The sequence below is a fragment of the Ambystoma mexicanum genome, chromosome 7p (assembly GCF_040938575.1).
Source record: "Ambystoma mexicanum isolate Mex_15411 chromosome 7p, UKY_AmexF1_1, whole genome shotgun sequence".
NCBI classification, from domain to species: Eukaryota; Metazoa; Chordata; class Amphibia; order Caudata; family Ambystomatidae; genus Ambystoma; species Ambystoma mexicanum.
In genome coordinates this window covers 74,717,777-74,743,751 of record NC_090939.1, presented here as the reverse complement: position 1 = coordinate 74,743,751, position 25,975 = coordinate 74,717,777, and the positions used below count along the sequence as shown (strand labels likewise).

Genomic DNA, 25,975 nt, shown 5'->3' with positions numbered 1-25,975 from the left:
AACTTTCTTGGCAAATGAGTCTTGTTTCCTGCTGTCATGGTCATTGTTACGGCACATTTTTGGCTTTGCACATTAACTTTCCAGCATGCTGCTGCCAATAGTGTCAGTGGTCAGTTGGGATGCAAGGCATTTTGGGGCACACCGTTGGCGCTTTAAATTTCTTCTCCAAGCGTCCTTTTAATGCCGGTTCCAAGAAGGGTTTCAATAGCCCCTCTTCCCAAACATGGTCTAGAATGGGAGTTGACATTGTCAACTTTCTGTGCTTGTGCATTAAAATCGAACAGGAAAAATCTTTTTTCTGCTCAGATGGTATTAGGCCAAATTCTTCACAAACCTTCTGGACTGTATTGTGGAATGCTGTTATGTAGTCCAGGATGCGACAGTTCTTCAGAGTCTTGGATAAGACCCAAGTCTGTGTCCTCTCAGTTATCTAGCTTTGGCGAGTACCACAAACAATGGGGGGAAACAACAGGGAGAGGATTGAGTTCTCTCTACTGACTGTATGGGGAATGTTGTGGCCTTGCAGAAGACCCTCGTGTTCTAGTGGGGCTGCAGATCCTGTGCAGTCGCGTGTGCCTCATGGGCTGGATAGGCAGCCTTTGCGGTGAGGTTGTACGCCTGGTGGGAATATTATCATTAGGTTCATTGACCTGTACCATCACTGTTCTTTCAGACCTGCAGGGCTCCCCCGGAGGGCCTGGTACATCACTGAATGCCTGGGGGTGTGGTTGGTTCACTGGTAGCCTATTATCCAGTTGTTGAAACTGGAGAGTAGATAAACCCTGTATTGATAACAGGGATTGTGGGTCAAGTAAAGGTTCTATTGGCTTTGAAGAGGCAATCGGGGCCATTGGTGTCGGTTCCGGCAACTCATGTAACCTTGGTTCCACAGTTTCGTCCACTGGCGAAGATGGGTCTCCCTCAGATGAATGGGGGTGCTGGGGAGGGGTGCACCCCTGTTCAAATTATGAATCAATATGGTGCTCCACTATCCGGTCTTGAAGAATTGAAAAGATTGGAGAGAGGGCTGGACCTTTGGACACTAGGGTGATCAGTGCCTCCCTCTGGTGGTTGAGGCAAACATAGTACCCCCCCCCCACTTCCTGCTATTATGGCCTGGTTATCTACGACATTGGGCGAGTACAGGGGCCGGACAGGTATTTTAATGACCATTCGGCCTTGTTGTACAGGTGCAGACTCTATTGGCTTTGCTTGGTGTGTGTTTACTTCCAGGCCTTGTGTCTTTTTTCCAATTTTCCTTCAGTTTTCCTGATATTTGATATTTTCTGCATTCCTGTGGACGAGTACGTGGCAATTTCCTTTTCGCCCCCATGGTTGACAGCGCAGACAGAAAAAGTTTTGGCGACTTTCCATGTACCGTCAATGCTGCCGTCGACGTTGTGTGACTTTCCGTGGACGGAACCGTTGTCGGGGGAAGCAGCTGGCTCCAAGGCCTTCAAGGGCATGGTTGTCGTCAACAGGTGTGTAGACGATATTGTCAAGCAACAATGATTTGCAACAATGATTTTGCTTGGTTTCCCATCAACGGTTTAATGTTTGTCAACGAGAATAATAATTTCGCATTTATATAGAGCTACAAACCCTCAGGTATCTGAGCGCTGCTTATTATTACCCACGGTATGTGGTGCTCATTTATCGACCTCGGAAGGATGAAAGGCTGAGTTTGGCCCTGCCGGGATTCGAACCTGCGTTAGCAAGCTCTGCACTGATGTCAAAGCGAGCGCTCTACTCGCTGTGCCACTTGACCGACGATGACGATGCTTTGACAGGCATTAACGATGAGTGTGTCGTGGACGAAGAGGTGCCGTCAAAGTAGTTTTCAGGCAACGGTGGGGTGAGGGGGGGAGATTGTTGCGTCCGTTGACAGAGTGCTTACCATGGATTCCGTTGCAGCTTTTGCCCTCGACACAGGTCTCGGACAGACTTTCCTTTAAAAGGTAACAGAAGACATTCTCTCCTCCAACCTGGCCCCTTTATGGTTTTTGGGCTGCCTGATTTGGCCTCCACCACACTTCTAGAGGATTCAGCCTACGAAGAGGGGGGGGTACCTCCCCTCATTCAGCTAAAGGGCTTGTCTCCTTTCTCTATCCTTGAGGGGTTTTGTGCTAAAAGTGGCTCACATTTCACAATCCTCCTGGATGCGATTTGGAAATAGACAGTAAATGCATTCAGAATACTTGTCTCCCTCATATACATTTTTAATTCCACTTGAGTGGCATGCTTTTAAAAGAGCTTTCCGTTTTTCCTCCATGTTATAAGCTATAATAAAATGTCACGGAGGATTCCCAGCCTATCGGCGGGGAATATTCAAAGCATGCAAATCCATGAAAGATCCAATGCTGGAGAATTGGGATTCCACCACTAGAGGGTTCTGCAAACAGTCTATTCTGAGGGTTTGAACTGCCATGATCCGTCACAACCAACTACGCAGACTAGTAGTATTGGGCGGTGTCGTTTGAAACATCTGTAAAGTTAAAGGACACACACCATGTGCCCTAACAGAAGTGGGGTGTACCTAGCCTAGAGAAATGGTCCACTTGCCCTGCAGGAATCCCAGTGGCCTGGTCAGACGACCACTGCCTCCTAGCAGAGGATGGGTGGGAATCGTGCATACAGAAGCACATTCAGATATAAGAAGCAATATTTCTTGGTTTTCAGGTTTTGAATTTAACAGGATATTTGTGCCACATGCCAAAGAAGGCGTCTCCAGAGAAGGAGGATAAATGGTTAGCTCCCCTAGGCCATGCTTTGTCACCATTAGCCATGAAGGACTCAGAAACTAGTGGAGGCCCAAAGCAATTGCCAGAGGTTTAAGATTAATTCTAAGCCTTCCAGCCATCACCCCTTTCAGTTTGCAGAAGTCGCCCCAAGTGGGACGGGTATGCCCAGACGTGGGTTCTGTGCCGAGACCCAAGCTAGCCCTCACTGATGACACCCAATGATGCCAAAACATGTCTGTGGATGCTTGTGGTCTCATGCAGAAGGGATGTGACCTAGCAGTTTGGGCTGGAGGAGTCTCCAAAAACCTAATCATGTAGGAAGACTCACACCACTTGTAATTCAGGAGGTCTTGAAGGGGGAAAACACTGCATCCAAGCAGTGGCATGACCGCTGCAGTGGGTCAGAACCAAAGTGAAATTTGCTCCATTGAGCAGCACCAACAAGTCTCCATTCAATGGACCAATCACTGAGACTTCAAGCTGCACCAATCGGAATAAGCCAACTGCTTCAAATACATGATTGCCCTGGACGAGTTCATCAAACCACCTCGCAGACCAAGGCCAACAAAGAACCTCACGCCATCAAGGTACTGAGCGAGACAGCGAGTCTCTTGTCCCAAGCATTACTGCATACTTGCCAAACCTACGATCCAGGCAGTAGGCTACTGCTTTTTAAGCAGTCCTGCTGCCTATGGATTTTCCTGTCAAACCTACCGATTTAGTACGCCTGGCTGCCTGAGGCCCAGAGTGGCATCCTCCAAGTTGGGCGTGTTAACAGCCCTTTCACTTTGATGACATGATGTGCTGCCTGGCATGAAACAGACACTCTACTTTGCCCTGGGCACCTTGAGGTCCAAGCAGTGTCAGAACGTCAGCAGGACGCCTGCCATCCCGTGCCTCTCGGAGCTGTCTGCCTCATCATGCTGGGAGAGCTCCGAGCCAGTGGTCTGTCCAAGTCTACTCTCACTAGGAATTCTTCTGAACTTGTGTCATCTGTGCTCAGCCCTGCTGTAAATATTCCAGTTTTTCCCAGCTTTACAGGGTGGGAAATCGGAACGACCTGAACGCCACCATAGCCATCCCCGACTGCAGATGGGAGAGTTGCGGCTTAACTGGAATATCGATAACCAAGATGTTTGTTATGGTAGACAGACCCAGAACAGTAGTTTCAATAGGATAGTGCATTAGTTCTCATCGGGTAAGCAATCCATTTGCTTCAATGGATTGCAGTAGTTTTCATGGGATGTTTCAGTCAATCAGACTAGCTAACATGCCTGTAACTTCTGTGGGCGGTTTGAGTGTTTTTCGCAGCAAGATTGTGCCCATTGGCACAAAATGAATTACCAACACCGAATCGGCCCCATTCTGAGTGCCATTCTGCAAGGATACTCTGTCACATCTCAATAGGGCTCATACTTTTTTTATGTAACAGCAGAACTATGCTACTAGGGCCATTCTCTTTTAAGGTTATACTGGCACGTGCCTATAGTTATAGTGACTGCAGAGGACAAGCGTGCATGGGATCATCCCGGGACATTCTTGAGTTCATATAATGCACACCAGTAACAACGCCCATTGCCTACAGACCTTTCAGAAATAGTCACAAATCACAGCAGTGCTGGCTGTTATGTGCCTACACTCTGAAAGAGAGATCTTGCTCTCTGACATGTTTTAAATGAACCTTCTAGTCTAATTACAGTTTTAACTAGAAGCCAGAGTGCAGCTCGGGAGAAATGGCATCTGAGGAAGGACACAAGCGTGCAGGCATCGTTCGGTCATTTACTTAATGCCTGGCCATGGCAACGGCCATGCTTATCCATATGGCCATTCCCTCCCACTTCTAGACCCTCCCAGTCTAGAACACATCCGCCTGGGATCCTTTGGCCTACCTATATCAGCCTTGCCATCCAACTTTGTGCTGGAAGTGCCTGCCTTCTTTTTTTATTGGTCTTAGGAGAATTAAATGACATATTTAGGGCTGTACACGCCTTACTGATGTAAAACATTTCAGGTCTGCCTTCAGCCACTCCTTTTATAAGCATTATACGTGTCCTTCACGGAGGTCCTGTTAAAAACTGGTTCTATGTCGTTAATCCGATTTGTGTAGGTCGCCTAACAGAAAGACAGATTTTAGGCAGCCTACAAAAAGGGAATGATTACATTTCTTTGCCCCTCTTCCCCACCCAACTCCGACCCTCCCTTCCCAGTTTTACTTCAATGGGGTGGGAGGTGGATTCACTCCCCAACCCCCCCCCCCCCCGCCATCAGCCCTGCTTACTCCCTCCCTTCCCAACACACCCTCCGCCCCCCAAAAAATGCACACACAAACAGTTACACCCAACACACAACTTACCAGTTCTCCCTCTTGGCCGCTTCTGGGTCCTGCCGTGCCGGTCAGCCCCTGCGCACATTCGTGGGCGTCGCAAGGGCTGACAGTTCGATTTAGAAAAAAAGACCACTCTGTGCAGAGCGGTCTTTCTAAATCATTTTTTCAGTTTTTTTAAAAAGGGCTATTGACCCATTAGCAAAAAACGAGCATTGGCAAAGCCAACACTTTTGGCGTGTGTAAGCATTGGGCACTTGCCAGGTACTGCAGTTATATGCTCAGGTACTCGCACCATTTTGCACCTGCTACCATTAATAGCAAGTTAATATCACTACGGCAGTGGCTGGCAAAATGCATTTCCCATGCCTATGCAAAAGCCAAAACTGTAGGCATTGCAATGCTTGTTTATTTTATGTGCCATTAAACTTAATCAGTGTTGGAAATACAATAAACATACTTTGGGATTCTACAGGGACAGGGGGCTTGGTGCTATACAGAAGGGATAGGGGCAGAGTCATGGATTGAAAGACAAAAAAAAAAAAAAAAAAAAAAGTAGTGCAGGTACTTGCCAATATAGGCTATGATTACAAGAGATGTGACCACGCTACTGCTCAGTGTTCGCTGTAAACAGTCCTTAGAATCTCAGCAATTATGGTAGTTTGTTTAATGACAACAATGATCAGGGCAGGGTCACGTCAGTACACTTTCCAAAGTGTGTAAAAGCCGCACTCCCGCCAACTTCGCACAGTTCGAGCTCTTGGTTACATCAGGCCATAAGTGTTCCCCCGTTGACAAACTGGTACGCTGCAGGCTATATGGTTGTCGGACATACAGTCATATGGAAGGCGGAGCTCGAGGCACTAGAGCAGCGAGCACAAGAGTTATTTCCACACAAGAAAAACATGGGTAGGTGAGCCAAGGAGCGTCTTAAGAGTTTTTCATTCTCGTCTCATGTCAGGATGGAGCAGGAGGACGGGTCTCTCTCCCCCACTTACACAGGTAGTGAAACCCAAAGGCAAACCTTTCTAGTATAATAGGATAAGTTATCAGGGGCAACGTGCTCGCCTTGGAAGCAAGACACAGGTTAGATCCCTGGGTCCACGCTTAGAAACCTGTGGGTATTAAGCGTGTTATAAATAAACAATCATACAAGGAAGGATAAGAGTGATTGGAAGTCCACAATGAGCACACACAGTAACGAACCAAAACGGATCTACCAATTGACACAAGTATACTTTAAAAGTTACCACCCAATTCCTATAATAGATAGTACATATAAAAGTAGGTTTTCTAATGCGACAAAGGAGTAAAAAACAGCCACAACCTGTAAAGAGAAGGGTGGGTTAACACACAAGGAACACTAGAAAATTCTTTCAAGTCCAGCCCTAAGAACTGGGGAGACTTGTGCTCAACAGTACAGTTGTGCATAAAAACATACGATTGTGCAGATGGAATAAAAAGCAAGTCTTCTTTAGAGGGCTGTAGGAAGTCAGGAAAGGGCTGGGAGGTGATGAATAATTGGTTCTCACTATTCCAATAGGGTCTGCCCTTGGCACCTGAGCAGTTTCCAAAAGGTGAGAATAGCTAGGGAGCGCAGGCTATCCCTGCCCAAAGCAAATACCTTTTTAGGGATCTTCGTGCGTTTATAAAAAAATAATTAAAAATCTAATACCGGTGGCCCCCTGTCACAACTGATAAGTTATGCAAGTACTCACCGACCCTCGGCATTGTCTGGACCAAACATTGCCAGTTTAGTCGATGTCGCTAGTAGTAGGTTCGAGTCCTGCAGTTTCACAACGCTCCAGCTCTCAGTGGCCGCAGGATAGAATGATCGTCCATGACAGTTGCCTTTTCTTAGCTTCCGAAGGAGATACCAAGAAAATTCCAGTGCAGCAGGTTTCAGGGCACAGGAGAGCAGGTCAGCAAGACATCTACAGTGACCGTCACCAACAGGTAGTGACGTGGGAATCACAGATGAGTGCACCACACCGTTAAGCACTCTCCTAATTTGGGACCCCAGAGGAGCTAGGCCTACAAACATTTGGTGGGAGGGCACGGGAGCACAAGCAAGCAATGTCCAGAGTTTCAACTCGAGGCGGTAGCGGTTCTGTGGGATACACAGAGGTAGAGCTGGACAGTTCCCTGGATGGCCCAGGAACACTTCCAAAAAGGGCTCCTTGAGTGGGTAAGCAGGGGGCGCCAAAGGTAGTTGTTCCCACTACTCAAGGGGCGACGCGCCCTTGCAGGCCTTCTTGATCACTGAAGAAAACAGGGGTCCGACGGGACAACAGAGGGCAGAGGGGAAGTGGAGGAGTAAGTGGTCTGTCGTGGTCAGACCAGAGTCTTTCATCGGTGTCAACTGTGAAGAGGCGGAGCTATCATCTGCTGTGCCTGCTCGACTATACTGATCGCCAGTGACAGCGCGTACAGAGGTGAAGTGGAGGAGTAATGGTCTGTCGTGGTCTGTCAGCAGCTGGAGCATAGGACCGTCCCAATTGAAAAAAAAAGGAAAACCTTGTGGAGTCAGCGTAGCAGTCCCGACCGCAGCCTCTGCCAAACAGAACTGGTAAGAAGTTAAAAGCTAACACCTGTGAATTCCTGTGAACGAGTGGACTGTGGGCTTCTAGGTGTGCAAGCGGGAGACTGTTGGGGCAACTCCCCCTGGATCCCGGTCGTAAAACCTCATGGTTTTGCCCCTTTTAAAACCGTTAACAGAATTGGCAACAAGCCAGCAGTGTTACTCGGCAGTTAGCGAGTGAATTGTGGATTGCCAGTTGCTTGAGCGGGAGACTGTCGGGGTAGATCCCCTTTGATCCCGCTTGGGGATTGCTTCAACCTAGACTCTACTTTGCATCTGTCGTTGGAAAGCAGTGTGGAGCAAAAGAAATACAGCAAGTGGAGCCGTCTCACTCATTGTGAGAGGAAGATCGTTCGTCCACCAAGAGGAAAGGAGGGTGTGTGAAGCTCCGTCACTTAAACGCCCTGGTCCTTTCCTCTGCCACATATTGAAATACTTGCAACTCACGACTGGTAGCGAACGGTTATGGATAAAGCCACTTTTGAGACTAACGTATTGGGGGAGTTGGTTTAATTGGCTGGTTCTGAGATTAGTTAGGTTGCCTCTCACCACCGATTTTGACCGCCCTTATTCGCCCAATCCATTCCCCATTTAATTGGAATGTAAAAAGGGCCAATTGACCAGTATATCCGAGACATCAAGAGGAATGAAGCTTTGCAGCACATTATTACAGGATGACCTTAGATCTCTAGAACATGATGGTGCTGGAAATGCCGTTACAGGATCATTAGTAGTTGGAGGCCAGCAAACTATAATGGAATCTCAGGCGGCAGATACCAACTTAATTGTCCCTTCCATTAAACTCATTCAGGCCCAAGTGCATTTGATTCCATCCCCTCCAACACCTGTAGCGGGGTCGGGAATGGATCAAGGGCAGCAAACCATCCTACATTCCTGGAAACGTGGGTTGGAATACACATTAACAACTAAAAAGATCCAAAGGAAAACAGATCACTTTGGAAGAGAAAAAAAAGAAGTTAAGAGTGTGAACGAGGAAGAGGTGTTACTCGCTAACTCTGAAACCATGGTGCAGCAAAGGGAAGAAAGAAGATCAACTGGTGAGGAAAGAGATTGTTCTTCTGAATTATCCCTTTTTTTTGGAAGAACAAGGTGTGAATATGCCCGACAGGGACCTGGTTTCTGGGAATCTTTTCCAACTAGATTCCATGGATACATCGAGTCACACTGAAGAACATGAGGCAAGCAACCCCTTATTGGGATCCTCACAGACCCCCGTTTGCCCTCAGATTAACGAGAACGGCCTATCCGCACTTGAATTTGTCTTGAATTCCCTGGTGTCTGAGTTTGAAACCTTAAGAACAGAGGTCCAGTCTCAGGCCGGGATCATGTTGGAACTTACGAAGGAAATAGGACGACTTGAATCTTCGGTAGTGAGATGTAGCAATGCTATAAACTCCTCACTAGTCCTGGTTCTGAAGGATCTCCGGGTGGACATAACCAAACAAGGGTTGGACCCGTCAGCTGTACACATTTTGCTCTCTACAAAAAAGTCAGAAGAAGCCTCAGTAAACACACTCATGCAGGATCTCCTAACCCAACTCAAAACAGTAACTCGTGGTGAAGGGGAAAGTGGAGATTGGGCCAAGGTGGTAGAAGTAAACTCCCACTTTGACGATACACCTCTCTCAGAATCAGTTCTTGAAGAGTTTCGAAGAATGGCCAATGTGGTGGAGGGAATTCAGGAGGGAGATATCCTGGAGATACAGATGACAGGAGAACCATCACAACAAAATCTCGGCCCAACCAAGCAAATCTGCGCTGAAAATGGTCATTGCATCTCTAAAGGCGGAAGAAGAATGAGGAAGAGAGATGCGAAAAGGAGGAGGAGGAGGAATAAAATCTCTATCCCATCTCGGGAAGAACATGAAAAAAAAATATATATATACATTTTAAAAAACAGATACGAAGCTTTCTGAAGTCAGTAAGCAAATCCTCCTCAGTAGTTATTGGAGAAGAGGAGGACTTCCTAAATTCCACCATTGTCGCAAAGAAACACCAAGGGGAAAAAACAGTAAAAGAGGCACAGCAAAGGAAGAAGAACTCTCAAGGCAAGCTGGAATTTTTGAAGGAGTTGCAAAGGGATGGAATCAAAATTGTCAATGTAAGTGTGGGCTAGGTTTGGAGGACAAGAACACAAATGAGCAGTTAAAAAGGAAATAAGATAACCGGTTCCACTGTGGCACAGAAAGATGCATGCACGGCGGAGTTTTCCGAAGTCCGCTCGGTCACTAATAGCCAGTCAACAGCTTGGGCGCCGATCTTCCTGAAGAATAAATGCCAAAAAAAGGAAAAGAATGGTCCTGCTCCATCGGAGCCACAGCACCATCAACTGCGCTGAAAATGAAAATTGCCCCAATTTTCATGAATTCTGCATCTAAAAAGCCTGAATTGACATCAACTGTGGAAGAGGTGAGACTGGGACAAGGCGAGCAGCGCATGCTGGAAATGTTCTGCAATGGAGCGGGAAAGCAGCAGGAGTAGAGGGGAAAAGAACCTGCCCCTGCCTTAACCGGAGAAGTCCTAGCTCAGGTGCAGGAACAAGAAACCCGGAAAGAATTGGAGTCAATCTTTGAAATGCCAAGCATTTGGCTCACTTTGACTGTAAATAAATACAAAATAAAGTCTCTTTGCAGAGGTGAAATTCTTTCACTTCTTAAAAAAAAAAAAAGAAAAAACAAGCCTTTACCTCTTGAACTCATAAGACATCAAATCTGTTCGGTTTCCAGACTTAAAGAACCCATATATGGTGGAAGTGGGTCTAACAACAAGAGACGGTCAAGAAGCAATCATGAAGGCAGCAAGAGAACTGGAGGGTCAGGGGCTGGCTGTCTCCACCTCCTATCCATTGGAACCTTCCAAGCCAAGCTGCCCCGCTCCAAAATGGCGATCGAGATCAGGGGGAAGGCTCAGGGATCAGTCAGCCCCTTGATAACTCGCCAAGAATGGTAAAGAGACTGCTGAAGAGAATCAGCAGGAAAAGACATTATCTATACTGCCAGATATGCTGAGGCAGGTCTTCGAGAAACTGGGGGTGGGCACACAGCATCTTTAAACAAAATGAGCTATCCGTGGTATGCTGGAACACGCAGGGTCCAAATACATTCAACTCACGAAAAATGAAAGAACATCTATTTGGCAAATGTGATGTTTTAATGTTACAAGAAACGTGGCTGGTCAATTCGACCGAAATAGAAGGTTATACAGACTTCTCACAACCAGCCTGCCAAAAAAGCCAAAGGTAGGCCGTCAGGTGGGCTACTGATGGCACTTAAAAATGCAACAATTGGAAATTCCATATTGTTGCTTAAACACAAAATGGGAATTCAAGTATGCAAAGTGCTCTTTCAGCACCAGAAACAATCTTTAGAGGTGATGATTTTCATCAATGTATATTGGAACCCTGTCCGTTCCAGCTTGCAGGATTTTCTAGTAGAACTTGCATCGTCACTGGAAAGGATTAAGTTGCTTTGGGGGGAACACACAGATAATTTTGGGAGGAGACCTGAATTCACAATGTACCCCTTTATTGAAAGAAATGGCCAATTATTGTCCACGCAGGGTAACTGGGAAGGGTAGATCATGGGTGGAGTTCCTAATGGGATGGGGGTTGAAGATGGCAAATGGAAGGCTGCCGGGAAACATCCCTGCGAACCCAAAAAGGTTCATCTGAATCTACTCTCGACTACATCTTCATGTCCGATCTTTTTACACAGCCTACATTACATAACATCATGCAAGACGGGGGAGGGAGCACTCGCGGTGAGAGCGCTCAATCGCCGATATTATCTACAGAACACAGGATAGACAGTGTCATGATATAGACAACAGGAGAGGTAGAATACGCCTAATTAAGTACAAGTCGGAGGGGAGAGCATTAAATGGTTGCCTTATGGAAATTGCTAAAAGGGTCCAACAGGATCATTGTAAATCTCATTTCTTCACCAGGTTTGTTTGGACCACTTGCCCACCAAGTGTTGGAGGGGGTGGGAAAAAACAGGTCCATCGTCCCTCATTTGATGAAGAAACACGACAGAGAAAAAAGCAATTAAATTGGAGTCTGAGACAGCTCAAAAGATTGGGTCAGAAAGAGGAAGATTACAAAACAGAATCAAGATGCGTCCGGCAAAAATATAAGCATTGGTCAAAGAGCAGAAAGATGTTGCGTCTTCAACAGGATGGGGAACTCATGTTAAAGTTAATTGGGAAAGGGGACTCGAGAAACTTTTGGCCAGTTATACAACAATTGTTGGGCAACTCAAGTAGCACATAGTGCAACTTAGTACCGGAGAAAGGGTGGATTGAATACCTGTCGGAGGTCTTTAAAGCTGCCATTAAGTCCCCTCCTCCCACTATTGAGCCAACGAAATGGGGTCTCTCCTTTAATGAACAGATCATAACGGACATGATCATGAATAGCTCAACATCAAAGGCTGCGGGTCCTAGTGGACTAACGTACCAGGTTTTGAGAAACAACTCCCACCTTTGGGCAAAACTATTGACTTGGTTGTTTCAAGATATTCTGGTAAGACAGAGGTTTCCTTTGTCGTGGAAATCAGCAATTATAATACCACTGTTCAAGGGGGGCGACCGGACAGCACCAATGAATTACCGTCGGATCGCCCTCCTTGACATTGATAGTAAGATATTTATGAGAATTCTCCTGAGGGAACTGGAAGATTGGGTGAAGGAGGCTAAAATATTATCAAAGTACCAGACAGGGTTTAGAAAAGGGCTCTCGAATGCTCTTAATGATGTAGCATTAAACATTGTGAGTGAACAGACAGGAAAGAAGGGTGTACGCTCACTTTTTGGGGCTTGGATGGATTTCTCGAGGGCATTTGACCAGGTAGATAGAAACTGCCTGTGGTCGAAGTTAAGATCCTGGGGGATCCCAGAAGGGCTACTGGCCATGTTGGTTGAGCTTCATAGAGAAACCACAATCAGAGTTTGACTAGATCAGGAGGGGTACCTTTCTGATCACAATAGAGTAGAGAGAGGGGTCCGACAGGGCTGTTTGGGAGCCCGCCTTTTTTTCAATTTATATCTGGCAGATGTGGGGGAGTTCCTCAAGTCGTCGGCATTGGCAAGCCCAGAGATCAACGGATCTAGAGTTCACCGGCTTGCCTATGCCGACGACTTGGTCCTCTTGGACAATACGGCAGTTGGGCTTCAATGCCTTTTGATTAGCCTTGACTGTTATGCCAAAGAGAATGGACTTAAATTGAACCCCAAAAAGTCAAGAATCCTGGTGTTTAGGCACAGGAACAAAAGGGTCATCTATTCACACTGGGAGATCAGCTCATTCCAAGAGTCGAAGATCTGACACACTTAGGCTACAAAATCTTGGCCTCTCTAGCAATCTGCAAGGTGGAGCGGGATATCCATAGTAAGATCATTCAGCTCATCCCTCAGATGAAAAAGGTATTAACGAAATGCTGCGGTTTCTCGCTCATCTCTTTGATTAAATATTACAAGGCAATGGTGGTTCCGGTAGTCCTATATGGGTTGGAGGCAAAGCCCCTTCTGTGGAGTGGAGATTGGCACAGATGGGAAGGGCTCATTTGGAAGAGTGTTCTTGGCCTCCCGCTATCAAGCCTCAGATTCGAACTAGGCCTTCGATCACTTAAAGCCCACGCTGGTTGGAAATTGATTTCCCTTTATCGGCTCATAATGACATCTAATGAGGGGTCCTTGTTTGCAGATATAAAATCCCATTTGGAAAAAAAGCAGCTCCAAGATGCTCTTAAATCTGGAAGCCTGGGCAACAGAAGGATTAAATACAGCAGATTCAGACTGTAAAACTCTATTTGAGAATCCAACCAAGGCAAAAAAGGCTTGGGTTGAAATGGCCTGGACAACAACTATAGAACTACTTCTCAGTCTGGCATGTGAAAACCTATTTTTGAAAGTCAACAAAAAGCAAGGGTGTATTGCTAACTATCTGGTGAAGTTTCCGGACAGTACAATTAGGAAAAACGTTCTCACAATGCACCTAAATGTTGTCCACACTGGGGAAATTCTGTCTCAATGAGGGATGGAAGGTAACTCTATTATCCTTTGTAATGTGTACAAAAACCCAGAGAAACAATCCCTGAAACATCTATTAATGGACTGTGAGGGTAAGTGGCCAGCAAGATCAGTATTGTTTGCAAGATTTGGTGTGGGGACCGAGAAATATGTCCCGGACATGTTTTGGGACAGTTTGATCTCTGGGTACTATCAGAACCCAACAATAGCAGGGGTCCAGGTGTTGGAAAAAAGTAATATTGTGTTCTAGAAATCTATTAGCAATCCAAATCGGGGACTGGCCCTATTGGTAGTCATTACCAGGGTTGAGTGTTATGATCTTGTAGAGCTTGGAAATAGATTTGTTTTCTTCTACCAGTTGTGATCTTTATTAGCCTTTTGCTTGACCTCTACCATCCTCATCTCTACCCCCTCCCCTTTCCTTTTTTTTTTATTTATTCTGCCTCTTGGGGCTGTGATTCAATGGGTGATGATGGCCTTGAGTTTTCTTTTATGGCTTATTTGACCTTGTATGTTTTATGTGAATCTAGTGTGGATTGTATTTCTTGTTTTATTAATTCTACAGTTTTGAAGAGATATTGTAAAAAGGTTTTTCTAACCAAATACAATTAAATAAACATTAAAAAAAAAAAGACAACATAGGGTGAAGTGTGCCGGGTCTCCGGCAGATTCACGAGTCTGTTTCTTCATTGTAGGATACTTGGCTCCTTCTGTAGTTCAGGATGAACTCAGGTAATCAACCTGGAAAGGATGCAGAGCCCCTTCTCTTATCCAAGATTAGCTTCAAGCCAAAAAGCGAGGACTTCCAATCGAAGATCTGCTCTCATGCAGGCATCCCAGTCGTGGACCAATCACGGCCCACAGTGGTCTCAGTCACTGAGGCACTCCAGACATCCTGGCACCAGTAGTGTGGATTGGGACCACAGTCCCAACCCGCTTCCTGGGAACACACGTGACATGCAGAAGTCTGTGAAAGATTTTACACGGCAGGTTGCATGGCCAACTAAGGAAAACTTTGGTTACTCGACCTGGCTGAAGGCAAGGGACAAAAAACTGTGACTCTGCCATTTTCGGACCTGGCCACAGTCTTTACCAAACGCGGCCAAGAGTATGTGATTCCTTGAAAAGAAGTAAAACACCAACTGCTGGCACCAGTTCGTCCTATGCACAATTGTACAACCCCCCACCCCAAACAAATATATATCCTTGGAGGGAGTCTACTGCCATAAAACAAAAAGACCCCAGCACATGGTACTGGAAGGTACATTGTGCACTGTTAAAAAGTTACCAAGAAATGGCAACATAGTCGACGACTAAGGGAAACAGTTTCCCAGTACTACAGTCTTAAGGACGTGCCATTTCCCCATAACAAGCAAAATCCCAGGGGAGCGCAGCAGAAGGCTGAACTCCCCTGAAAAAAATTGGATAGGATAGCCACACAAAAGCAAAAAGTTTTGGGGGGTGGGGAGTACACAAATGGAGGCAAAATTACACATTGATGAAATCTTTCCCCAACACCCATCCCTCATGCTCATCGCAAAAATGTACTTAGCCAAAAATACACACGTGCACTGCATTGCATGTCAACACACCATGAGCAAAGGCGACCCCACTCTGAATAACATTCAGTCCAGTGGCCACAAGTCAAGGGTGCTGCATCCAAGCCAACACAATGAGCTCAGGAGGCTATTCAGCAAAAGATCCCTACTCGATGGGCACTGCAAACAAGCAACAGTGGCTTCAGGAAACAGGCAGGTGGTGAACCATTAGGCTAGACAGCTGTGCAGGTGAAGTCTATCAATATGGGGAAAGCCAATGATGAGGGGCAAACTCCACACAAACGAGCCATTGGCCCCCCACCCCACCCCCACCCCACAAGAAAGTCCATGACATTCACAACCGAAATGTCAACACCCCCTTTAAACCAGCAGGTCTCACCCAGGCTACATGTGAGGAGACTTCGGAATTAGGAGGAGTGCACAAGCTAATCGTGGCCAAATCCAGACATTCGGGTGCAGCCGATTTGGCGCTGGCTGTTGTGGCGCCGCACCACGAGGACACGGCCAACGGGGCGCGCTATTTGTGCAGGGATAGCAGCACTTCCGACAGTAATATCCCGGCGGAGACGGATCTACCCACACCAGGATATTGCGGGTTGCTTAAATAGGTCATCCTAATAACTAATAAATGCAGTAGATGGCGGCATATTTAAGACAAACACCACATGCCCACTACACGGAGCTGTACAAAGTTCCATCTTCTTTGGAACATTCCAAGTGCCCATTCAAGGTACAGAAAGCCTGCCATCAAGGCCCAAACATGGCAGTATGGTGCCGATTCGAGGTACAGAAAGCCTGCCATCAAGGCCCAAACATGGCAGTATGGTGCCGATTCGAGGTACAGAAAGCCTGCCATCAAGGCCCAAACATGGCAGTATGGTGCCGATTCGAGGTACAGAAAGCCTGCCATCAAGGCCCAAACATGGCAGTATGGCAGCTCAAACTAAACCAAGTGGACAACTGCGGCAAGTGGACCGAAAAGCCTCCACGAACCAACCGCCCCCCTCCCTCCCCGGCCACCCTCCAAAGCAGCAGCGCCACGCCAGATAAAGAAGCCAGTCCTCAGCCCGCCGGGAGAGCGAATGCGCCCGCCACATCGCCAAGCTTTATAGGGAAGTCGTGAGCCAAATACACACATTATGGAGCGTGTGGGACCGCACTGAACAGCCACAGCGAGTTCTGCGCATCAAGGGTGTGGCCTGGTCGTAGACTCGAGAGAGAGAGAGGCTATGGTGAAAGTCACTCAGCAGTGCTAAATATAAAGGGGGACGGGGATTCGACTAGTCTTAAACATCAGCCCGTCAACGCCTCACTTCAGACGGGGCAGCCACAGCTCTATACTGCTTTCTATTGAACTTCTGAGGCGCAGATAGTACAGAATTCTTCACCAAGCTGCCCCGAGGCCTCACCAGGCCTACAGTGCCCGGCCTAAACAACCTTCTGGGCCACGTCCACAAGCAGAGGAGATTTCTGCATACTCCTGTGTCCACTTGCTTCAGAAAAAGGGCATCGTGCTGGATGAAAAGCAAGCGTCGCCTAGTTCTCCAGCACATATGACCCTCTCCCCTCTCCGCCCCCCCAAACGTAGCTGTAACCCTACCTATCCATGGGCTTTAAGTTGGCTGAGCCACAGCAGTCTACACAGATTTCCAAACAGTGAATGGACCCACTGGCCGGTTTTACTTCTAAAAAGTAGACCCGACTCGCACCCCAAGCTCAGTAGTCTTCTCACAGCCACCTCCCCCCCCCCACGCTGCCCCCGTGTCTCCCTGTCAATCGTATGCATGTCCTAGATTACAATGTTGGTTACATACTGCAATGCAGGCCTTCAAAGAAGCAAAAACCTGCAGATCAGCATTATACCAAATGCAGGCAACGAATGGATCAAATGGTCCATTTCAGCAGAGTTGGGTGGCCCGTGGTTTGAGTAGAAGATTGTATCAGGGGCCTTGTTGCGATGTGCATTGGCCATCTAGAATGGATATGGGGCCTTGTTGCGATGTGCATTGGCCGTCTAGAATGGATATGCGGCCTTGTTGCGATGTGCATTGGCCGTCTAGAATGGATATGGGGCCTTGTTGCAATGTGCATTGGCCGTCTAGAATGCATCAGGGGCCTTGTTGCGATGTGCATTGGCCGTCTAGAATGCATCAGGGCCTTGTTGCGATGTGCATTGGCCGTCTAGAATGCATCAGGGGCCTTGTTGCGATGTGCATTGGCTGTCTAGAATGCATCAGGGGCCTTGTTGCGATGTGCATTCGCCGTCTAGAATGCATCAGGGGCCTTGTTGCGATGTGCATTGGCCGTCTAGAATGCATCAGGGGCCTTGTTGCGATGTGCATTGGCCGTCTAGAATGCATCAGGGGCCTTGTTGCGATGTGCATTGGCCGTCTAGAATGCATCAGGGGCCTTGTTGCGATGTGCATTGGCCGTCTAGAGTGCATCAGGGGCCTTGTTGCGATGTGCATTGGCCATCTAGAATGCATATGGGGCCTTGTTGCGATGTGCATTAGGCATCTAGAGTGCATCAGTGACCTTGTTGCGCTTGCATTAGGCATCTAGAGTGCATCAGGGGCCTTGTTGCGATTTGCATTGGCCATCTAGAGTGCATCAGTGACCTTGTTGCGCTTGCATTAGGCATCTAGAGTGCATCAGTGGCCTTGTTGCGCTTGCATTAGGCATCTAGAGTGCATCAGTGACCTTGTTGCGCTTGCATTAGGCATCTAGAGTGCATCAGTGGCCTTGTTGCGCTTGCATTAGGCATCTAGAGTGCATCAGTGACCTTGTTGCGCTTGCATTAGGCATCATCTAGAGTGCATCAGTGGCCTTGTTGCGCTTGCATTAGGAATCTAGAGTGCATCAGTGACCTTGTTGCGCTTGCATTAGGCATTTAGAGTGCATCAGTGACCTTGTTGCGATTTGCTTTAGCCGTCTAGAGTGCATCAGTGGCCTTGTTGAGATTTGCATTAGGCATCTATGACCTTTTTGCGCTTGCATTAGGCATCTAGGAGTGCATCAGTGACCTTGTTGCGCTTGCATTGGGCATCTAGAGTGCATCAGTGGCCTTGTTGCGATTTGCATTGGCCGTCTAGAGTGCATCAGTGGCCTTGCTGCGCTTGCATTAGGCATCTAGAGTGCATCAGTGACCTTGTTGCGCTTGCATTAGGCATCTAGAGTGCATCAGTGGCCTTGTTGCGCTTGCATTAGGCATCTAGAGTGCACCAGTGACCTTGTTGCGCTTGCATTTGGCATCTAGAGTGCATCAGGGGCCTTGTTGCGATTTGCATTGGCCGTCTAGAGTGCATCAGTGGCCTTGCTGCGCTTGCATTAGGCATCTAGAGTGCATCAGTGACCTTGTTGCGCTTGCATTTGGCATCTAGAGTGCATCAGTGACCTTGCTGCGCTTGCATTAGGCATCTAGAGTGCATCAGTGACCTTGTTGCGCTTGCATTAGGCATCTAGAGTGCATCAGTGGCCTTGTTGCGCTTGCATTAGGCATCTAGAGTGCATCAGTGACCTTGTTGCGCTTGCATTAGGCATCTAGAGTGCATCAGTGGCCTTGTTGCGCTTGCATTAGGCATCTAGAGTGCACCAGTGACCTTGTTGCGCTTGCATTGGGCATCTAGAGTGCATCAGTGGCCTTGTTGCGATTTGCATTGGCCGTCTAGAGTGCATCAGTGGCCTTGCTGCGCTTGCATTAGGCATCTAGAGTGCATCAGTGACCTTGTTGCGCTTGCATTAGGCATCTAGAGTGCATCAGTGGCCTTGTTGCGCTTGCATTAGGCATCTAGAGTGCACCAGTGACCTTGTTGCGCTTGCATTTGGCATCTAGAGTGCATCAGGGGCCTTGTTGCGATTTGCATTGGCCGTCTAGAGTGCATCAGTGGCCTTGCTGCGCTTGCATTAGGCATCTAGAGTGCATCAGTGACCTTGTTGCGCTTGCATTTGGCATCTAGAGTGCATCAGTGACCTTGCTGCGCTTGCATTAGGCATCTAGAGTGCATCAGTGGCCTTGTTGCGCTTGCATTAGGCATCTAGAGTGCATCAGTGACCTTGTTGCGCTTGCATTAGGCATCTAGAGTGCATCAGTGGCCTTGTTGCGCTTGCATTAGGCATCTAGAGTGCACCAGTGACCTTGTTGCGCTTGCATTTGGCATCTAGAGTGCATCAGTGGCCTTGCACAAGACAGTTTTGCTTTTCCCAAAAGCACTCCAGATTTCTCAACTTCCCCCCCTTCCATGCTTGAGCATTCTGCAATTACAAACGTGGCAAAAGCTATACCCCGAGCAGAGCTGTTCCTTTTATAATGACTTTCCTAAACCTGTCTACCAATAACTACCAACTGCTGCAAAAGACCACTGCCAGGTTAATTGCTAATGTGCCTTTCAGAGCCCACGTGACCCCTATTCTGCATCAGCTACATTGGCTGCTGGTTTCTACCAGGGTGAAGTTTAAAGGGGCCACTGGGGTCCACAAATGTATCCATGGCAAGGCACTATTAGACTCAGGCTTTTTACTCCCCTCACCCCTTCAAGTTTTACTCCAGAAACTCTTTCTTGTACCCCCGAGATTGAATCTGGCCTCAATCAGGGAGGTCAAAGGGGGAGGGGGGCAGTTCGGCCGTGCAGGGCACCAACGATTTGGACTAAACTCCCTGAATTATGGACTTCAACCACCAGAACTACAGGGCAAGTAGTGACCAGACAGTGGGAGGAAGAGCTGCAAGTCCAGGCGAGACAGTGCCAGTGTCACAGCTTCAGCCAGCCACACTTTAGAGAACATTCCTCCTCTACCCATTAACCTCTTCTACCCATTAACCTAGAAGTCCCAGATGCAAGTGCAGCTGACCTAGCATTGGCAGCTATACCTCAAACCTCCGATCTGAAACGCATCCCTGCTGTTTTCCCTAACACTTCAGCCTCTGCATGAACTCTGAACTCCGGTAGCTGGTGCCATCTCACACCAGATGCCTGTGCCAAGTCATAGGGCAACTGGCACAACGTTCACATCCGTCGGGAAATAAGGGGCGCACTTTCTGAAGAGCAGTATAATTTAATGGAAGGTTTGTCTACAGCCTACCAACTCTTCGAACTGACCTCCCAACCCCGCCAGCCCATAGGAATTCCAAAATGGGGGGCAATCGCTCCTGCAGCACCAGTGCAGGGAATGTGCCTGAACAGGGTGGAGTGGGGCTCCAGCAACACGCTTTGTTCGCAGACTCGGGGGCGTGCCCACAACACTCACGCTTTAACGAGCAGGCTTCAGAAGACTGTGCAGCACTGCTGAGTCTTCTGAAAACAGTCTGCTCATAAAGAATGGGTTGCTTGTGCGAGTGTGCGTCAACTCCGCTTCAGAACAGGATACTCCCAGCGAGATCCGCCCTGAAGCCGAGTTATCACATGCGCGAGCAACCCACGTTGCAACAGACAAACGCTGCACGGGCAACTGAATACAGAAACAGCCAAGCCTCGCATACTTCTTGTATTATTTATTACATTTATATAGCGCGCAGGCAGCCCAGAGGTATTGTGGCGCTGTTACTTGTAGGGGAACATAGTTACAGGTACAGGTTGTGCCATGGGTTACAGTAAGGCAAGATCCTGTGTTAAGCGATAAGGAGTATCATACACCATAATACATCATACATGTTAGTCATGAGAGTTAAAACATATGGGGTTGGTTAGGTGAACAAGGTAGTTTTCATGGCTTTGCGGAAAGCAATTAATGAGGGTTCAGCTCGCAGAGAAGTGGGAAGGGTGTTCCAATGTAAAGCAGCAAGGTAGGGGAAGCTGGCGCCACCTGCTCTAGCGCTTTTTACCCTGGGTACGGAGAGCATATTGGCATAGGGTGTCCCGGTGGGTCTTGTAGAGGCGGCCGGGTGGATTCTCTGGGATACGTACGCTGGGGCTGAGAGGTGGATGCATTTGTGGGTGATGCTTACTAGACTACAATACATGCCCTGCAATGTGAAGACATGTATATTCTTAGGATGAGTCAAGTGTCCAGTTATAATTGCAGACCCCAACTTCCATTATTCTCCCAAGAGGGGTTCTTACTAAATCACAATGAGACATGTTTCAAAAATACAATACCGGACAGACTTATGTTCCCACAATACTCTTTGCTGTTAGGCAAATTGCGAGGATTTGGTTCTATGAAGAGATACCGTATTGTGTGATCTGGCCTGGTAGCACGCCCTTGGGCCCCGCCCACTCCACCCCCGTGACCCCACCCCTCGAAGGAGTAGAGGGTTCCCCCAATACATTTCCCCCGCCATTTCCAGCACTGGGTAGCACTGACCCGTGCCTAGCATTGGATTTGGACTGGACAACCGAGGAAACAAAGCGACTCCCTAACAAAAAAGGGTGTTATGGAAGTCTGGGCACTAAGATAGGTCAGTGGGTTAATGCACCTCCAGCAGAGGAGAACTACATCTGCGGGCCACACGTTTGAATCCCTGTGCGGCACAGTGTATGCGTTCATCCTGTCAAGGCGTGTTACCATTTACTGGGGTGATCAAGCGTTTTTAGACTTGTAGACCTCGTGAAACGCCTAGGGTGGGGCATGTTGGAGGGGTGCTGACAAACGGGAGGAGTCAGGACAAGTATTGTGCGCAGACACCCACTTTAATTAGTTTAATGGGATACATGAGAAAGTTTGCTGCACCCTCCTTTTTTAAAGCAATGCATTCCTACTCAGGCAGGATACGCTGCAAATGGCGGGAATGTTGTGTAAGGCATGGATTTTATATGAAAACCACCAATAAGAATAAAAGGACGACCCCCCACCCCACGCCTGTTACTCCCAGTACCCAGCCCACAACCTGGCAGCAAGGTTGTTGCGGGATGTGGCTTGTGTGGGATCCACATAAGTGCTAAAATGACCCGGACAGTAGAATGGGTGGGCACATAAGTGTGGTGTGGGACCCTCCCCAGTGTGTTTGCCCCTTTAAGGGAATGTGTCCCTCAACTGTGTGTTGCCCTTTTAACATGGGCAATGACTGTCATGGCCCAAGCTAATGCAAAGAGCCTCTGCAGACACGCCAACCAGAATGGCTGCCGACTCCAGAAGAGGAGCGACTGAGTCTGTCTCATCTCATGTGGGAGGCACGGACCTGCATGCCCTGATGGCGTGGGACCCTCGTGCCAGCACGGTGGCAGAGGTCCGCATGGTCAGGGGCATGGCTGGTTGTGCCCCCACCCCCAATGGTGCTGGTGTCCTGTAGTACCATGGGGCCTGCCGGATGGCCAGGGCAGACCTCAACCCCCACAGGCACTGGGCCTGTCTCGTGATGATTTCAGTAGCACCATGGGAGGCTGCCGGATGCCCATGGCAACATTGGCGACAAAGATGGGATCCTGCATCCCTCCTCAGATGCAATCTTCCCTCTAGCCAACAGTCTAGGCCAGTGTTCTTAAAACGGTGTGCCCAAGGAATGACCAGGGAGTCGCGATGCTCTTTAAATATGGAGTAAAGTGACTGTGTGCAATAGAATATATAAGCAGATATGGCATCTGGGGGTCCCTCACAACACTTTTTTTTACTCAAGGGGAAGGGGGGACTCTGCATACATTTTTTTGAATACCCTTAGTCTAGAATGCGCTACTGTTAAAAGATGCCAGCCCAAACGCTGTCTACCCACACCCTGTACAGTGCTGCGCTGCTCTTGAGCTAGGTCCGTAGGTCCGTGTGTTCAATAAAATTAACAGTCTTGCCCGCAGCACCTAGAAGTCACTTAAAGACTTCTACTGATTGCATTTGCCTCCAAGCGGAACGAGAGAATATATTGCGTGGAAAAGCGAAAAGACAACAACGTCTCACTTGAATGAGGGGAAGAGAGAGGGACACAGTAACGGACAGTCCTTTCAGTGAACAAAACTACTCTCTCCAGAATGTGGGAGGGGGGGGGGGTTGAAGGAGTGACTCGATGACCACTTCCACCCCTCACTTCGTCTGGATCTCTCATTAAATGTTTTTCTTCCCCAACTCCGAAGTGCCCAGACCAGCATTGTCTCAGGGACTCTAGTCTGGACGCCTTGAGGAGAAGTCACTGGCCAACCTGCAACAGAGTAGCGCAGCCCTCCGCCTGCCAGATGGGTCTCACTGGGCAGCTGAAAACGGGATGCTGGCTGCAGGAATTACCCCACTAGATGCCCATGAACCCTAGCGAGCAACCAACCATCTGCTCCTGTGACCACTGATGTCCATCTGCCCAGCCCTCTTCTGATCTCCTACCCCATCGCATCCCACTGATCTCCCTCTGCCCAGCCCTCTTCTGATCTCCTTCTGCACCACTGCATTTCACTGATCTCCCTCTGCCCACTGTTCCAAGCCCTCTTCTGATCTCCTACCCCATCGCATCCCACTGATCTCCATCTGCCCAGCCCTCTTCTGATCTCCTTCTGCCCCACTGCATTCCACTGATCTCCATCTGCCCAGCCCTCTTCTGATCTCCTTCTGCCCCACCAAATTCCACTGATCTCCCTCTGCCCAGACCTCTTCTGATCTCCTTCTGCCCCACCGCATTCCACTGATCTCCCTCTGCCCAGACCTCTTCTGATCTCCTTCTACCCCACCGCATTCCACTGATGTCCATCTGCCCAGACCTCTTCTGGTCTCCTTCTGCCGCACCGCATTCCACTGAACTCTCTCTGCCCAGACCTCTTCTGATCTCCTTCTGCCCCACCGCATTCCACTGATCTCACTCTGCCCACTGTGCCCAGACCTCTTCTGATCTCCTTCTACCCCACCACATTCCACTGATCTCCCTCTGCCCAGACCTCTTCTGATCTCCATCTGCCCCACTGAATTCCAGTGATCTCCCTCTGCCCAGACCTGTTCTGATCTCCTTCTACCCCACCACATTCCACTGATCTCCCTCTGCCCAGACCTCTTCTGATCTCCTTCTGCTCCACAGAATTCCATTGATCTCCCTCTGCCCAGACCTCTTCTGATCTCCTTCTGCCCCACCGAATTCCACTGATCTCCCTCTGCCCAGACCTCTTCTGATCTCCTTCTGCCCCACCGAATTCCACTGATCTCCCTCTGCCCAGACCTCTTCTGATCTTCTTCTGCCCCACCGCATTCCACTGATCTCCCTCTGCCCCACCGCATTCCCCTGGTCTCCCTCTGCCCACTGTGCCCAGACCTCTTCTGATCTCCTTCTGCCCCAACGAATTCCACTGATCTCCATCTGCCCAGCCCTCTTCTGATCTCCTTCTGCCCCACTACATTCCACTGATCTCCCTCTGCCCACTGTACCCAGACCTCTTCTGATCTCCTTCTGCCCCACCGCATTCCACTGATCTCCCTCTGCACAGACGTCTTCTGATCTCCTTCTGCCCCACCGCATTCCACTGATCTCCTTCTGCCCCACCGCATTCCACTGATCTCCCTCTGCCCAGCCCTCTTCTGATCTCCTTCTGCCCCACCACATTCCACTGATCTCCTTCTGCCCCACCGCATTCCACTGATCTCCTTCTGCCCCACCGCATTCCACTGATCTCCCTCTGCCCAGACCTCTTCTGATCTCCTTCTGCCCCACCACATTCCTCTGATCTCCCTCTGCCCACTGTACCCAGACCTCTTCTGATGTCCTTCGGCCCCACCGCATTCCACTGATCTCCCTCTGCCCAGACCTCTTCTGATCTCCTTCTGCCCCACCGCATTCCACTGATCTCCCTCTGCCCAGACCTCTTCTGATCTCCTTCTGCCCCACCGCATTCCACTGATCTCCCACTGCCCAGACCTCTTCTGATCTCCTTCTGCCCCACCGCATTCCACTGATCTCCCTCTGCCCAGCCAGGAATGTCCTACTCACCTGATTGCACATCTCCTGCACCTCAGGGGTGGCTGCCTGGCTGGGTCCTGTCCCTCCGCACAGCATGATGATGACTGGAAAGTTAACCTCGAGAAGAAAGCACTGTCAGATGAAACTAAGACTGAACGAGGAAGCGCTCCATCAGGGCATTTAAACGCCATCCGTCGACATAGAAGAGGACACGGTTAGGAGGCGTGGCGCGCGGAGGCAGGCGGGGACGCAGGGCGGACATCTTAGAACAGACCTTTCTGCACGAATCTGAAGGGTGAGCGCCACAAAAAGGGCAGATTCTGACATTAACAATTGCACAATAAGCAAACATAGCGTCTTAAAATGACGGACACATTTTATCAAATTAGAAAACATATGTCAAACATATACGTCTAATATTAAAGATGTGCAATAATAAGGCCATATCTAACATTATCAAAATAATAGTACGGCATTTCGTCGGAATGTGTATTTTACTCGAGCGTCTGGGCTAGTGTCGTGCTTAAGATATTGTTGTTTTCTACAATGTGGAATCCAGGTAATTCAGCAGAGGGTGGGCTCGGTTGTAAAGCGCTTCATTCTTACTTGAATTGCACCGGACTGTTCCTCTCCACTGTGGTCGAAATGTTTAGGAGGACGGACACGCTCGCAGATACATACACCACACACACACACACACACACACACACACACACACACGAGTCTCAAAATCTAGCTGTTTGCAATCTATTTAAAATGAGTTGCAACAGCAGAGGCTTTTCATTTAAAGTGGGTTATAATCCTAATCCCCCCTCCTCTTGCTGTAGGATGGTTTACCCCAACCTGAGGGAGGTTAGTCATACATCACACGCTCTCTGAGGTGTGGCTGGAATCATGTGTTCAGTGTGTGCGTAGGATTTAGCGCCTGGTGGG

General features: G+C 48.5%; 1 protein-coding gene across 1 annotated transcript in view; it reads right to left on the bottom strand.

Annotated features, from left to right (window-relative positions):
- Nucleotides 1-25,232, bottom strand: part of LOC138525705 (cystatin-B-like) — a 44,817-nt gene extending 19,585 nt beyond the window's left edge. The window contains exon 1 of the mRNA XM_069635812.1: nt 25,073-25,232. Coding sequence (XP_069491913.1) covers nt 25,073-25,138 — 66 coding nt within the window. The 5' untranslated portion in view covers nt 25,139-25,232. The remainder of the gene's footprint in view (nt 1-25,072) is intronic.
- Nucleotides 25,233-25,975: the final 743 nt, after the last annotated feature.